General features: G+C 50.3%; 6 protein-coding genes across 6 annotated transcripts; 4 read left to right on the forward strand and 2 right to left on the reverse strand.

Moving 5' to 3' along the window:
• Positions 1-780: 780 nt before the first annotated feature.
• UREG_06563 (uncharacterized protein) lies at positions 781-1380 on the reverse strand (the record flags this gene model as incomplete). The annotated part of the gene is made up of 3 exons (XM_002583550.1): positions 781-831; positions 988-1121; positions 1356-1380. The coding sequence occupies 3 exons, from the start codon at positions 1378-1380 to the stop codon at positions 781-783; spliced, it is 210 nt and encodes a 69-aa protein (XP_002583596.1).
• A 1682-nt stretch (positions 1381-3062) lies between these two features.
• On the forward strand, positions 3063-4453 carry UREG_06564 (calcium/proton exchanger; the record flags this gene model as incomplete). Its single annotated transcript, XM_002583551.1, has 3 exons — positions 3063-3356; positions 3434-4275; positions 4354-4453. The coding sequence occupies 3 exons, from the start codon at positions 3063-3065 to the stop codon at positions 4451-4453; spliced, it is 1236 nt and encodes a 411-aa protein (XP_002583597.1).
• Positions 4454-5181: 728 nt separating this feature from the next.
• On the forward strand, positions 5182-6512 carry UREG_06565 (uncharacterized protein; the record flags this gene model as incomplete). The annotated part of the gene is made up of 3 exons (XM_002583552.1): positions 5182-5532; positions 5652-6011; positions 6093-6512. 3 exons carry the CDS (start codon positions 5182-5184, stop codon positions 6510-6512), a joined length of 1131 nt encoding a protein of 376 aa, XP_002583598.1.
• Positions 6513-7049: 537 nt separating this feature from the next.
• Positions 7050-7994, forward strand: UREG_06566 (uncharacterized protein; the record flags this gene model as incomplete). The annotated part of the gene is made up of 3 exons (XM_002583553.1): positions 7050-7097; positions 7316-7445; positions 7504-7994. The coding sequence occupies 3 exons, from the start codon at positions 7050-7052 to the stop codon at positions 7992-7994; spliced, it is 669 nt and encodes a 222-aa protein (XP_002583599.1).
• A 2348-nt stretch (positions 7995-10342) lies between these two features.
• UREG_06567 (uncharacterized protein) lies at positions 10343-12381 on the forward strand (the record flags this gene model as incomplete). Its single annotated transcript, XM_002583554.1, has 7 exons — positions 10343-10435; positions 10507-10723; positions 10776-11050; positions 11106-11722; positions 11790-12088; positions 12189-12260; positions 12353-12381. The coding sequence occupies 7 exons, from the start codon at positions 10343-10345 to the stop codon at positions 12379-12381; spliced, it is 1602 nt and encodes a 533-aa protein (XP_002583600.1).
• A 323-nt stretch (positions 12382-12704) lies between these two features.
• On the reverse strand, positions 12705-14191 carry UREG_06568 (uncharacterized protein; the record flags this gene model as incomplete). Its single annotated transcript, XM_002583555.1, has 3 exons — positions 12705-13226; positions 13328-13900; positions 13946-14191. The coding sequence occupies 3 exons, from the start codon at positions 14189-14191 to the stop codon at positions 12705-12707; spliced, it is 1341 nt and encodes a 446-aa protein (XP_002583601.1).
• Positions 14192-14305: the final 114 nt, after the last annotated feature.

The following is a 14305-nucleotide window of genomic DNA, read 5'->3' on the forward strand; positions in this document are numbered from 1 at the left end:
GCCCTCACCTTTGTTGCTCTCGCCGCTGCTGGCGCTGAAGCTGGCCGTGGACGTCCCGGCCGTCCATCCCGCCCACCCACGCCACCAACCTACCAGTCAATCTCTTGCTCCTCCGGCGATGCCTTCTGCTGCGCTCCCTCTGAGGCCATCGGAACCACCTGCTCCAAGCTCGCTGGCAGCTCTGTCAGCTGCAACAGCCTCATCGTCTGCTGCAACAACAGCAACGGCGTGAGTACTCCCTGGACAGCATTATCTGGTAAAGACGGATGAAAGGATACTAACAAGCGGCTGCACTGATAGTCCCAATACTGCTCTGCCAACATGGAGCAGCCCATCCAATTTGTTGGCTTGTAAATGCCTTCAACGAGTTCGCCTCTTCCGACATGACACCAAACCCCTTTCGCCTGCAGCGGTTCTAAGATTTTACTACGGCGAAACGACTGAAACTTTTCTCGCGGGGCTCTCAGCAAGCTTTCGGAAGAGATATGCGATATAAACCTGATCGATGGCGATGGATATCTGGAGGAATCGGGGGAGGAATTGGTGGCGGTTGATATTTCCTACAGTCGCTCCTTAGTCGATTTGATTCTTCTTTTCTTTCGGAGTGGAGGATGGATGGTGGGTTGGAGAGTGCTGGTTTTAATGCGGAGAGTCTTGCGATGAAAAGCCGCTGGTGTGCTCAAGCATCTGTTTGTTATCTATTTCTAACTTTAAAACAATCGAGGATGTTTCACCGGCAATCTACGCTCCTTCTACAATCCACTAAAGCTTGATCTCAGTTCAATTTCTCCTCATCTTAGGTGAGTTGTTTGATAATCTAGTAGTTGCTGTCTGTATTATTGTGGTTAACAGTCAGGTAGTTATTGCATGCGCAGTCGTTCAACAACTTGCTAGTATACAGATATGGCTTATATGTATATGTATACGGAGTACACGCATCGGTTAAACGGATACTCTCTACTCCGTACTACTGCGATGTTTACATACACTGTCAAGAACATATGTGTGAATACCTGGTATAGCTCCAAGCATTGACATGGGGTAAATCTCCTCTTCGCTTCGCAGTGTGAAAACGTCGAGCGACTTGAAGATATAACTCCTTTCTGCCCCCTTTCGCAGGGCTATAGGTGAGATCTCCCGTATTCAGCTGTCAAAAGAACCCGCGGCCCCGAAGATGGGTGGCAGTGACGGCGTTCGTGTAACGTTAAAGCGGTTTAACCTATGTGGATCCCTTTTTAATCATGACCAGCCGCTCTGCGACCTCAGATCTTTCCTCTCTGCGTCTTCCCAGTAGTAAGTTCCACTGCTCACCGGAGGCGGTGCTATGGTGGCTAATGATGTACGCTTTTACATACATTCAAACTCCATACCTGCGCACATCGTTTTCCAGTCGATCGTTAGACCTCGTCGCGGCGGTGTGCTCGTCTAGGACAAAGGTCGACGGCCGTGGAAAGGACAAGCCACAAACGATCGCGCGAATGGCCTAAAGTCGTACAGAAGCACGCATGCATTTAACGCGTGAGTTGGTGTAACGCAGATCTTGACAGGTTAGGAATTTCTGAGGCAGACTGTCAGTGACGTCAAGGCACTGGTTTACATAGGTATCTCGACTGATGGGAAACATAGCAAAAGGAAGCTCAAGCAAGAAGCGCAGGGCCGGGAAACAGAACCCTGGAACAAAAAGGCGCGCTTCCGAACTTCCCGCCAGCCGCCTATTACGTCCCACTGTCCAAGACCAGGAGCGATGAACTGGCAAGAGGCTTCCAGGCGCGGTTGAGTTGGGCATGGCGGTGCATGCTGATGGGAGGGCATCCTGCATGATGCAGCTGCTCACCGTCCTTTTCAAAGGAAGTGCTGATGAGCTGTTGCGTTCTTTCACCTCGGGAAACGGGTGCTGACAGCGCACACGGTTGGAGCGTCGTTGATGCTGGCGGCGATCACACCGCAGGGATGGGCTTGGCGTCGGTCTTGGCGGCATGAATTGGGGCTGTGCAAGGCCGCTTCAAGCACGTTTTGTGACCGGACTGTTGCTGTGTTTGCCTGGTGTGGTTGGTACAAACAATAAGTTGCTCGCCGTCCCTGAAAGCGTCTTCATGATTCATCTGCCTGCGAGCACGTCGTATTCTCCTGATCGCAGGCCCTGGAAACCCCGCAATCTCAACCGTCGCATTCCGCAATTCCCCTCCCCGAGTGCTATCCTTGACGACTGTCCCCCCAGTGCACCGCCTCTGAGTCCATCACACCTCCCGACCCACTCCGCCTTTGCTCACGCAGTCAAGCCTGGAGCTGCTGGAGAGCCAAGCTGCGACCGCTGCAAGCTCGTCTTGTCTTGTTCGCGATTTGGGCTTTAAGCTCTGGGTGACAGAAGACTAGCCAGATCGCACCATCAGCGCTTGACCTCCTGAAGGGAGCCGAGACATAGAGAGCGCCTTGAGCTAGTGGAGTTATTACCTGGTTTGAGCGCAACCACCAACCACCGGCCACCGCACCCACAACCTCGTGGTCCAACTCACAGCTGCGCTTTTTCCCTCAAAATCCATCTTCTGTCCCGAATCATGGGTATGTCCATACCGTTATTCTCTTTCCTATTCACCGCTGCTGCCTTGACTGTGGGCGTCAAGTCTACTACTCCTTAATCCTGCTCTCCCAACCAGTCTCAGTTACGTCATACCACAGGCTTCAAACAGTCGTTGGCGTTGCGGACAACACCGGCTGTTACTCCTTCATATTTCTTTTTTTGTTATCAATCTCGAAGACTGTCGTGAAAAGCTGTGCCTGAGAGGTCCTCGTTTTGCGTCCTGGGAAATAAGCGCTGGAGAAGACTCAAGCATCGCTGTCAAAAGCTAACACTTGTGCTTGCGTCGTTGTGTCGACTGATAGTTGTTGGACCGAATTATCAATCTCAATTTCGCCGCCATACAACCCGTCGTTCTACTTCCTCGATGCCGTCCCACGGTGACCATGATCCCGGGAGCGGTAACGGGTCGATTGGCCCGAATGAACACACCGGCCTCCTTAACCGCCGGGGTTCGAGCCCTCCCCGATCGGTTTTTAATAAATTAATGTGGTACCGGAGTGATCGTCGAGTTTGGGTGCGCGTGCCATCCGAGGCATTCTATCTCAGCTATGCTACCCTCGTTAGCAACTATGTGAATATCCTATTGATCTTCGTACCGCTGGGTATCGTGTCGGGCACCGTTGGCTGGAATCCCACCACTACCTTTGTTCTCAACTTTTTGGCAATTATCCCCCTGGCCTCCCTACTGAGCTTCGCGACGGAAGAGCTCGCCGCTACTCTTGGTGAAACTCTTGGTGGACTGCTGAATGCCACGTTTGGCAATGCCGTGGAGCTCATTGTACGTTTCCAATTGCGTTCTCCGATGTTCCCAAGCGCTTGGAAGTTTCTAACGAGTATTCTTTTGGCTGAAAATAGGTGAGCATTATCGCGCTTCAAAAGAATGAGATTAGAATTGTCCAAGCCAGTATGCTGGGTAGCATCCTGTCCAACATCCTTCTTGTCCTGGGTTGTTGTTTCTTCATTGGTGGCCTCAAGCACCATGAGCAGACCTTCAACTCCACCGTCGCTTCGACAATGTCATCACTCATGGCCGTCGCATCGGCATCGCTGATCATCCCAGCAACACTCTATGCGGCCTTGGCCACATCAAAATCCGATCCGCAACGCAATATCCTGGTCCTATCGCACGGAACTTCAATTATCTTACTAATTGTATACATCATGTATCTGTACTTCCAACTGAAATCCCACTCGGATCTGTTTGAAAGTCAATCTGGAGCTGCCCTGGAAGGGCAGAATCATAACGTGGAGGGGTCGCACGAAGATGAATCTCGAATTCTCAACCCATGGGCCGCTGGTGTCGCTTTACTGGTGGTCACTCTGGCTGTTGCAGTCTGTGCAGATCTCCTCGTTGGCACTATTGATAGCATCGTTGAATCGGCACATATCAGCAGGACGTTCATCGGCCTTATCCTTATCCCAATTGTAGGCAATGCTGCCGAGCACGTCACTGCGATCGTGGTGGCATATAAAAACAAGATGGACCTTGCCATCGGCGTCGCGATTGGTAGCAGCTTACAAATTGCGCTGTTCGTCACACCGTTTCTCGTCATTCTCGGCTGGATCCTCAATCGCGATATGACACTGCATTTTCAGATGTTCGAGACGGTGGCATTTTTCGTGTCCGGGCTTGTGGTTACGTTACTCATTCAGGATGGAAAATCCAATTATCTCGAAGGAGGCTTGTGCCTTGGAATGTAAGACCCCTTGCTCCTGCTCCAGTTTCCCTATATTACCAGACGGTCAGGATTAAGTGGCTAACTGTATGGGAACAGGTACGTGATTATTGCTCTCGCCTTCTATGTTTATCCAGACGATGCCCAGGACCTTCCATCTTTGATCCGTATGCTCACTTCGTCCTCTTCTTCGCTTTGAACTCAAGTTTAATACGTTGCACAACACACTCTTTTTCCTTTCTGAGATATACGTCCAGCTGCTTGCAGAAAGCTGGAACCCGCTGTTTTGGGCGCACAACTGCTAGGCAGAGCCTAACAACATTTCATATGTGAAATTTATTTTTTGACTGGCGAGGATATCTGGTTTCCCATTTGGTTTTTGTTGCATGTGTGTACCTATATCGTGGGCGATTTTAAGTCCATAACCCGGCGGTTATTTTCTTTTGGTTGCTCGGTGGATTGGGACTCGGTTTGCGCTGGTATTAAAATGAAAAGAATTCTAATCTCTAATAGCGATTGGCCTGATATTCAAAACGTATGATGTCGTCGGACTGGGGATGTGCTAACCTTAGGAAATGATGGGAAGGGGGCGGGCTCCCATTGGGTGGATGTCTTGATTCTTTATTGGCTTGTTTATGAAGATATTTTGATTTCATTGGACAAATATCTCATTTTGAAAGTCAATTTGCAATCACGTGATACATGAACTTTTTGATGGCGGAGAGAAAGCCAGAATGCGGCAAGAAACACACTTCCATTTCGCGACGCTCTTACATTGAGTGGCCCCATCATTCGCCATTGAAAGGAGTGAGACAATTATTTGACGTGTCCCACAGGACCGGGAACCTGGATTGGGAGAGATATTGGCCTGGACCAGTTTCTCTCTGAGCTTCGGCCACAAACTCGAGCAACCGAGCATATAAGACCATGCCGCCGCGAATCAACCTGCTAGCGGCAATTCGCCGTGTGCAAATATCCTCCATTTCGAAAACCGGCGCTGTTCGGGCTTACGATGGCGCCTTTCAAGGTTGCACAACTCCCCGCGTGGGTTTGGTGTCTAGGATTGGTGCGCGGCCGTGTCAGATCCGGATGAATTCTACGTCGAGCGGTAGTGGAGAAGGGAAGGATGGGAAGGATGTGGCTGATGAAGCTCGGGGGCCGAATCAGGATCAGCTATCTTCCGTTAGTGAAGAAGCGGCGGAGACCGCGAGGATATTGGAGAAGAGATGTGGTGAAGTTGGGGGACCGGAGCTGGAGCAGGGAACACCGGTAGGAGAGGTGAGTGCTGACTTATTTATTTTTGCCCTTGGTTTGATTTTGAGGGAATTTCTTGTGCCTATCCTCCTTTTCTTGCATTTGCCGGGATTGTTTGCTGATGGGTTCGCGCGAAATGTTAGATTTTAAAACGGGATAAGGACGCTTTGAAGAACATGCCCAAAGTTTTGCGGGACCAAATTGCATCCCAAAATAACGGTGGATCTCGCTCATTTTCGACGTCTGCCCGGCTGAGACAGGAGGAGGTGCAGAATATGCGGGCCGCACAGGAACTGACTGTGGAGCCATCCGTTGCTGCAGTAGCTGAGATGATTGCAGCCGCTGAAAGCAATGTAGATCCTGAAATCAAACAGGGTTATAAATTTGAGCCGCCGACGACGAAATTACCCAAAACGGAGCATGTTAAAAAACGATATGAGGATATCGTAGAGCAGTTTACGAAAATGCTTATGAAGGATGGCAAGTTGGGACTCGCTCAAAAGGTGTGTACCTATACTTGTATATGCACTGCTTTCTCCGCTCTTGGAGCTCTAACATGATATTTGAACTAACTCGATGCGCAGAACATGAACTCGATTTTACATCACCTCCGCACCTCTCCTCCACCAGCTGTCAATCCTATGCGCCCTCTCCTCCCGGGACCGCCGGCCCCTCAATTGCCGCTTAATCCAATCTTGTATCTTACTCTAATCGTCGACTCAGTTGCTCCGATTATCAAAATCCGTCAATTCAAAGGAATGGCAGGTGGTGGTATGACACTGCCTATTCCGCGGCCACTCAAGCAGCGTCAAAGACGACGAGCTGCTATCAAGTGGATTCTCGACGCTTCGGAAAAGAGGAAGAATTCGCAGTTTGCGGTAAGAGTCGCAAACGAGCTGGTTGCCGTTGCGGAAGGTAGGAGTTCGGTGTGGGAGAGGAGATCACAAATTCACAAGTCGGGTGCGACTGCGAGAGCAAATATTCGGTACGCTGTTCGGAAGTAGAATATGGTGTTTCCATTTTCTACGAAGGTGTTTGGGGTGACACTTGAGATATGTATATTATTAGTTCCTCTGAGCATTGGTTTGGCTTTAGGGCTCAATTGCGAGGCCACAGTTCTCGTAGTGGCAATCATCAGTATCTTGATACTTCCTTTCGCGGCGACTCTGGTAGATCATGATCGACACAGATCTCGGGGCTGAATTTCACTTGTCATTGATGATCCGCCGAGACCTCGATACTGTTGTAATCTATCCCTGTTTCCATACATACAAAACATGACGTTCCGTGACAAGGGCTCCGTCCCACCCCGCAGAACCTTAGCCGCACCAGCATAAAAGGGAGAACCTCCGCCCTTCTGTCCTCGACTCTCCTTCAACACTCCAAAGGCGCCTGTTCTCTCACACGCCCATCAAGGGCTTCTTCCCCCCGCACCCCAACTATTTCCTCTGGCCTGCCACAATGGGATCTGCAGACGTTGCTTCTAGATCGTTCCGCCCAGTCGTCCGGGCGGTTGAACGCCTCGGCGCTCTCAAACCGCCATGGTGAAGGGCGCTGTTCGTCGTACCAGGGGTGGAGCGGGGGAGTTGGTACGACTGGAGGAGGACTGCATAGCGAAGTATTATTGGATTCGAATCATTTGCACGGTTACGTTCAAGACCTGCCGGATGGGTTGTTTGCGAGTGATGGAGGGGGGTTTACGGAGCAGAATTGCGTACCGGCGTTGGGCTATGGATCGTCGGAGCATTCTGTCACGTCGACGCCTTCGTGGGCGGAGTTTTTGAATTTTGATGGTGGAGAGAGACAGATTATTTCAGGCCTTGAGGCTTCGGGGCCTTTGGGCACTTCGGTCGACCTTGCGGGGTTGGATGATTTGATTGATGGTGAAGCCTATCATCATCGCTTCGAACCGAAGCATGCATTGGATTTTCAGCAAGGTGAGTCAAAAAGTTATTCATTTCAATAAACGAATTCGGTTTGCTAATAGTTTACTAGACTATCTACGAGGCCTTTCAAACAATGACCCGATATCTAAGTCAATGAGCTATACTTATTCACCCGCTTCATTGGGTCCTTCAAATTCGCGTCAGCAGACTAGGGCTCAGCGCCCTTTGTCAAACCTGCAACCTATTCAGCCTACACCTGCTCACGTTTCTTCCGATACAGTAGTGCCGCCCAAGTCGGGCTCACCGTCGTCGTCTATGACACAGAGTCCGGTAGAATATGCAACGCGTTCATCGAGCTTGCGCCGGAAAAGACCACAGTCCGATTCATCCGATCAGGTCGACGCTGCAGCTGATAAACGACGGCGGAATACACTTGCTGCCAGGCGATTCAGACAGAGACAGCAAGATCGAATTGCACAGTTAGAGCGGGCGTTAGAAGAAGTCGGTCGAGAACGGGATGACTTGAAAGTGCGGGTTGCGAAGTGTGAAGGTGAAGTTACGGCGCTGAGGGGGATGCTTGGGAAGAAGTCGAGGATGTAGCTAGTCGTTTGGGGATGTCGCCCTACATTGAGTTTGCAAGTGGAAAGTTAGCACGGCCGGGTAATAGTTAAACTGAGAATCAAGATTGTTTCGAGATCGTGACAGAGACTGTGTGCCCGGAGGAACAAGGATCAGATGATGTCGGCTCCTATTGTAAATCCCCAAATTGGTGCTCTTCCTATTTTTACACCTCTGCTGGAGACCGCGTCATAGGATTGGGATCTGTCCACGCCTATATTCCTTTTTTCCTGAGAATAGAATATAGGAGAAGACGAGTCCATATCTATCAGCTGGGAGATGGTATCCTCATATCCTTCTAGTATTGTAAAGTGTACCTGGGGAATATTGGACAGAGTGCAACTTGCCTTCTCAAACGAATTCGCTTGCAATTCTCGCTACATGCAATAGAGTCTTATCGGCTTCGCTACAACGGCTTCTACCATGGTTTTGGACTACTTGAAGCCGATTTATACATACGTTGTCTACTCGATCAAAACAGTATCCTCTACTTCAAGCCATGCGATTACTGAGGGTGAGAGAGGGTTAGCAAGCGGTTGTCATGGATGAGTATAGATGACTCATGTTGAGTGCTGGCTCTACGCTCTCATTCCGTTCAAGAAGACTGCTAACTCTCCTGTCGATGCGTCCTTTCAGCTCGATCTACAGTATATGTCCAGATGCTGGTGTTGAATACATAGTTACGGAAATTACATGACCAAACCGGCCTCTGTGTAATGCGCGGAAGGCGGAGGGCTGGCCAATAGGTGCTCGCTGCTAGATCCACTTATGCGCAATGAGTAATTCTTGCTAATTCTTGGCATACCTCTCAATTCTGATTGGATGGATTCGAAACGCTTGGGCCTTCTCTAGCTCGGTCGTCCGCAAGAGGCAATCCCGGAGCTTGTTGGGCGTGCTGCCGTCAAAACATATATTCAGCTTTCACCGCAACAGACGACCACGCTCTCCTTCGTCCGGAGTAAATGCGACAAACACGCATTGAAATTGGCCCGCATGCAAACCGCATGCCAGATGATGAAGCTGGGCTTCTAAGCTCCTCCGGCCCCGGGGAGATCCGCCTTTCAATGGCACCAAAAGCGTTTGCAGTTGGCCTTTACAATTCTGCTGGGCTGGCAAACGATGCGCAGGTTTTAGTCCACAAAATGGGCCTGTAGCCAAAACAATCCAGACTCGAGTGCATACAGGTTATTGCTAACTCGCCGCGCTTCTGTTTGACACGGAGATTCCTCTCGAGCACCCAAAGGCCAGGATGCAAAAGCTCAACACGGATGCCCGCTTATGAACGGCCATCGTTATCGGGGAGCAGAAACTACCTTTTGAAGCGGTTTTCCGAGACTACTAATTCATAAACCGGCCTGATGTGAGAAGCGACTGCAAAACAACAGCGGAATCACTTGATGCGCCGTTTGAATGCTTCCTCGGCTGCGGAAATTCGCTGTGCCGCCTCCCGTTAGTCGTCACTAACTAAATTGACAAACAAGATCCACAAACTTCGGATTGCAGCGTTTCGATTGTTTTTGGGAATTTCATCTATTAGCGCTTTTCACGTTAATTTTCCGTGGGGATCCTCTCTGCGCAATCTCACTCGGCGCAATCCTGGGCCGAGATATCAAATGGTGCCCTCAACTCCTCTGGCATCCGTGCAGTGTTCTGGAACGGTTCTCACTTCGCTCGTAAACGCAGGGATACCCCAACTTTCAAGCTTACCGCTGTCAAGGTCACCCGTCACTTTTGTTGCTGCTTTCTGGCTGCCTGCACGCTTCTTGCGCTGAAAAGTGCGCTGCTGTGCAACAGCAAAAGCCCCGAAAGACCAATGACGGCAACTGCTTGATGGCAGTCTGCCAAAGTGCGTTTGCAAAGACGGCAGACGCAAGGGTGATCGACATGCCAATTGTGCGATAGCGCCATGGCGAAAATGCTTGGAACCTACTCGATTCAGCTTAGTGCACGGATTGGGTCGGTTCTGTGAGGATTCCAGGTCAACTCATCCCCGAGTGTCCAGGGGCATCGGAAAACGAATTCCCCAAACAACACTCGCTTTTTCTGCAAAGATCGTCCCCAGTGCTACCCTGGTGGATCCCCGTCAGTCACTGAACCCAGAATAAAAATGCATGGCAAACTGCGCCGTGAGCCCGTTTTCTAGGGTCTGTTGGCGAGGTGAGAGTCGGCGGCGAGGTGAGAGTCGGCGGCGAGATGGGGTTACCTCGAATGACATCGTATTCACTGCCGACAGTACTTAAACTGGTTGGCTCCCTGGCCCTCACATCTAGCGGGGTTTGCTGGAGTCGCAGTTCCCAGGCAGCTGTGTCGTTATACTCTCTGTCGCCGCCATGGTGTTCAAAATCGGGGCTTGCTTGCTGTTGTGGGCGGCTACAATTCAAGCTCGCCCACCTGTCGTTCCAATCGGTGAATATGGATTATTTGTATGTTTCGCTACTTTTCCTGGCTAAATACCTGCGAGTGACGGAGAGCAGAGGCTAATCATGCAATTTAGACCGAGTCTTCATCTGATTACGGTTTGGCAAAGCGCGACTTGACGGACCTATATCCAGAACAGACAATATCAATTCCTCTGGATCACTTCCAGAACGAGGATAGATATGAGCCTCATTCAAATGCGACGTTCAAACTCCGCTACTGGTACGATGCGAGCCACTATAAGAAGGGCGGCCCCGTGATCATTTTGCATGGCGGAGAGACTAGCGGCCAAGGTCATATCATATATCCGAATTTCTTAATTGTTACTGGACTGACTCTTCCTAGGCCGTTTGCCGTTCCTGCAGAAAGGAATGTTGGCCCAGCTCGCTAAGGCCACAAACGGTGTTGGCGTTGTGTTGGAACACCGCTATTATGGAACCAGTATCCCGACAAAGGACTTTTCCACCAAAAATTTGCGATTCTTGACAACCGAGCAGGCTATGGCCGACTCGGCGTACTTCTCCAAGAATGTCGTGTTCAAAGGTCTCGAGGATAAGGATTTGACGGCCCCAAAGACTCCGCACATTCTATACGGTGGATCCTATGCCGGCGCGCAAGTTGTAAGTTAAAAACCTCATACTAGTACCATATCCCCGTTGACAATTGCTTTATTAGGCTCTGCTTCGCGTTGAGTACCCAGAGATCTTCTGGGGAGCAATCTCATCTTCTGGTGTGACCAAAGCCATCTGGCACTACTGGCAATACTATGAGCCCACCCGCCAACATGCTCCACAGCACTGCGTCAAACAAACTCAGACTTTCGTCGACCTGGTGGATAACATTGCTCTCCGCGGCAGAAACCGCGAGACCACCCAAAAACTCAAGGAATTCTTCAGTCTTGGTGATTTAACCCACACTGACGACTTCGCGAATGTCCTTTCCTTCGGCATCTCCGGCTGGCAAAGCACCAACTGGGATCCCGCTATTTCCGGAAAGAATTTCTTCAGGTATTGCGATACAATCACCACCGATCGCTTGCTCTACCCGGTATCAGACGAGCAGCAGAAGCTTGCCACCGAATTGATCAAAGCAGGTAAATATGGTCGCCATGGAAGACAGCTTAAGAACCGCCTCCTCAACTATGCTGCCTATGTTAATGCCACTTACGTCGCTCCTTGCCGTCGCCGAGGAAGCACTCTTGACACTTGCTTCGGCACTCATGATCCAGCGTTCTACAAGCGGGACGACACCAGACAGGAGTGGAGATTGTGGAACTACCAGGTCTGCACTGAGTGAGTACATTTGCATCCTTGCTTGGCGATCAAGGGGGTTCGTTGAATGCTAATATCTTCCACTCAGATGGGGATTCCTCCAAACCGGAAGCGGTGTTCCAAAATTCATTAAGCCTTTGGTTTCTCGACTGATCGACCTCAAGTACACAACCACCACCTGCCGTGAAGCTTACAACCTCCACGGTGAGGCCGATGTCAGACGCATCAATAAATACGGTGGCTTCAACATCGAATACCCGCGCCTCGCTATCATTGACGGAGAGGCCGACCCGTGGAAGGAGGCTTCACCACACGCAACCTTTGCCCGGCCTCGTAGAAGCACCCTCGATAAGCCATTCATCCTGATCCCCGACGCCGTTCACCACTGTAAGTTTCATCCACAACTCATATCTCAGCGCTGGAATACATTCTAACACTCTTCACCAGGGGATGAGAACGGTGTATTCCCCAAATGAAACCACCCCAGACTTCCCACCAGATCGGATCAAAGAAAGGTCCCAGGCCCAAGAGATCGAGTTTGTGAAGAAATGGTTGAAAGGTAAGTCCCAGCTCCTGTGGTCCTAGCTACTACCACTTTGGCAATTGCGGCCCGCTTTTAGGGAAATGATGACACTAACTAATCCTCATCAGATTGGGATCGCGAGCATGGGCGTGATTAGACGGCAGTCTCATTGTCTACGAACTATGTGTTGTAGTAAGGAGGTTTGTAGTCGAATTGTGTGTACGTATATACGTGCTTTGAGGAAACGAATATATGCCATAATGTTACATTCCATATATGCACTATTTACAAATTAGACGCTACTAGCTAGTCGTGCATTCCAAAGGCTCTAGACTAGGAAGCTTCAAATAGCGCTTCCTACAGGAGACACCCAAAGGCTTCTGCTTTCATTTCATGCTGAATGTATAAACACGATATCAATCACTTTTGTGGGAAGGTAACGCGTCCGCTCCAACCTGGACGTTACTCTAAACAATCTCGTCACTCCCGCCAGACAGCTTCAATCACCACAAAGAATGTCAATGGGTTAGCCTCCAGACGCACAATCTCAAACCGCTCATCCGCAGCACGGAAGATGTCCCTCCAAGCCTCAACAGGACGCTCTTTCGCATTAAACAGCGCCATCATCCTCAGATCCGTCGCCGTGCCCATCTGCTGTATGGAGCGGGGCAGCGGTGAGCCTTCCGTCTCGCCCTGCTTGCCGACATAGTCGATGAAAAGCACACGAGAACCGGGCTTCAGGGCTGGCCGTAGAGCCTGCAATATCTGAACGGACTCGTGGTCTGGCCAGTCGTGGAGAATAAGTTTGAGCATGTAGATGTCTGCTTGGACGGGTTGGGGTTTGAAAAAGTCGTGTTCCATGAATGATACGCGGGATTTGAGGTCTGCGGGGACTGTTGCTTCAAATGTGGGCTTGACTTCGGGTAAGTCCTGAACTGTGATGGTGAGGTCGGGGAAGGCTTGCGCTAACGCGATATCGTCATGGCCTCCCGAGCCGCCAAGCTAGGTGACTACCATTAGTGAAAAAGTTTCGCAGGGATTTCAGAAGTAAAGGTAGCCTGGGTACGGAAGTAACCGTTTTTCAGTTGCTCCAGGGTACTCACATCGACCACAGTGATTTTCCCTGCCGCCTTCCAGTCATAAGAGTCCAATACTGCTTTTTCGAGGTGGAAGATCTCCTTGAGATAGCGCATAAATTCAACAAAGTTCCTCTGTCGCCACCCCTTTTTCTCTCCCTCGCCATCGTTCTCGATAAAGTCCCAAGAGTTCGCAAAGTTGCCGAATGCTCCGCCGCTGTGAAGCAAGGCAAAGGACGTCTCGCTCATATCTTTGGTCAAGGCAGGCTTCCCGCAACTGTATTTCTCCAGAGCCTGGTTCATAACCATCATAGGAGGGCCGGCGTCGTCCAGAATCGTGGAAACGAGAGCTTTCAGCCCAGGGGAGCGGGCCAGCGCAGCCGATCTGGACGTATGCTGAATGCGTGACGTTGACTTGCCAGGCTCCGTTTCCGAAAACAAGCGTAGAGTTGTGGCATGCGCCAAGACGCGTTCAACGACATCCTGTGGAAGAGAGGTGTGTTTTGCAATGTCTGCATACGAAGCGGAGCCATCTAGAGGAACAGCAGACCAAAAATCAAAATAGTTCATGATATTAAGAGCCGCAGCATCAGGCATGCACTTTGGACGTCAGAATAGGTCAAAACAGGGCTTGGGCGATCTTACAGTATGAACATAATTGAAAATGCTCTCGCTTGGCCCCTGTGTGAGATACCACATATCCATCAGCGCATCCGCTAGCATCTGGCGAATATAAAACATTTCTGGTGTCAATTTGCTGTAGCTGATGGGGCTATTAGCCGCAAACGTTGGGGGTTGAACGTCATTCTCGCGGAGATGGCGAGTGAAAGTCTCGGAAAGCTCGGTAATCTTAGCTGCGAGATCACTGAGTGTTGGCTGTGTATCTGCCATGGTGTCAAATAGTCCACTGTAAAAGTTTTAATAGAATGCGAAGTGAACAGAAACAGACATCCGAAGAAAAGAAAGGAGGCCCTTTTTATGTTCACTTTGAGGGGCAGATTCAAT

This window comes from Uncinocarpus reesii, genomic scaffold, assembly GCF_000003515.1.
Source record: "Uncinocarpus reesii 1704 scaffold_4 genomic scaffold, whole genome shotgun sequence".
Lineage (NCBI taxonomy): Eukaryota > Fungi > Ascomycota > Eurotiomycetes > Onygenales > Onygenaceae > Uncinocarpus > Uncinocarpus reesii.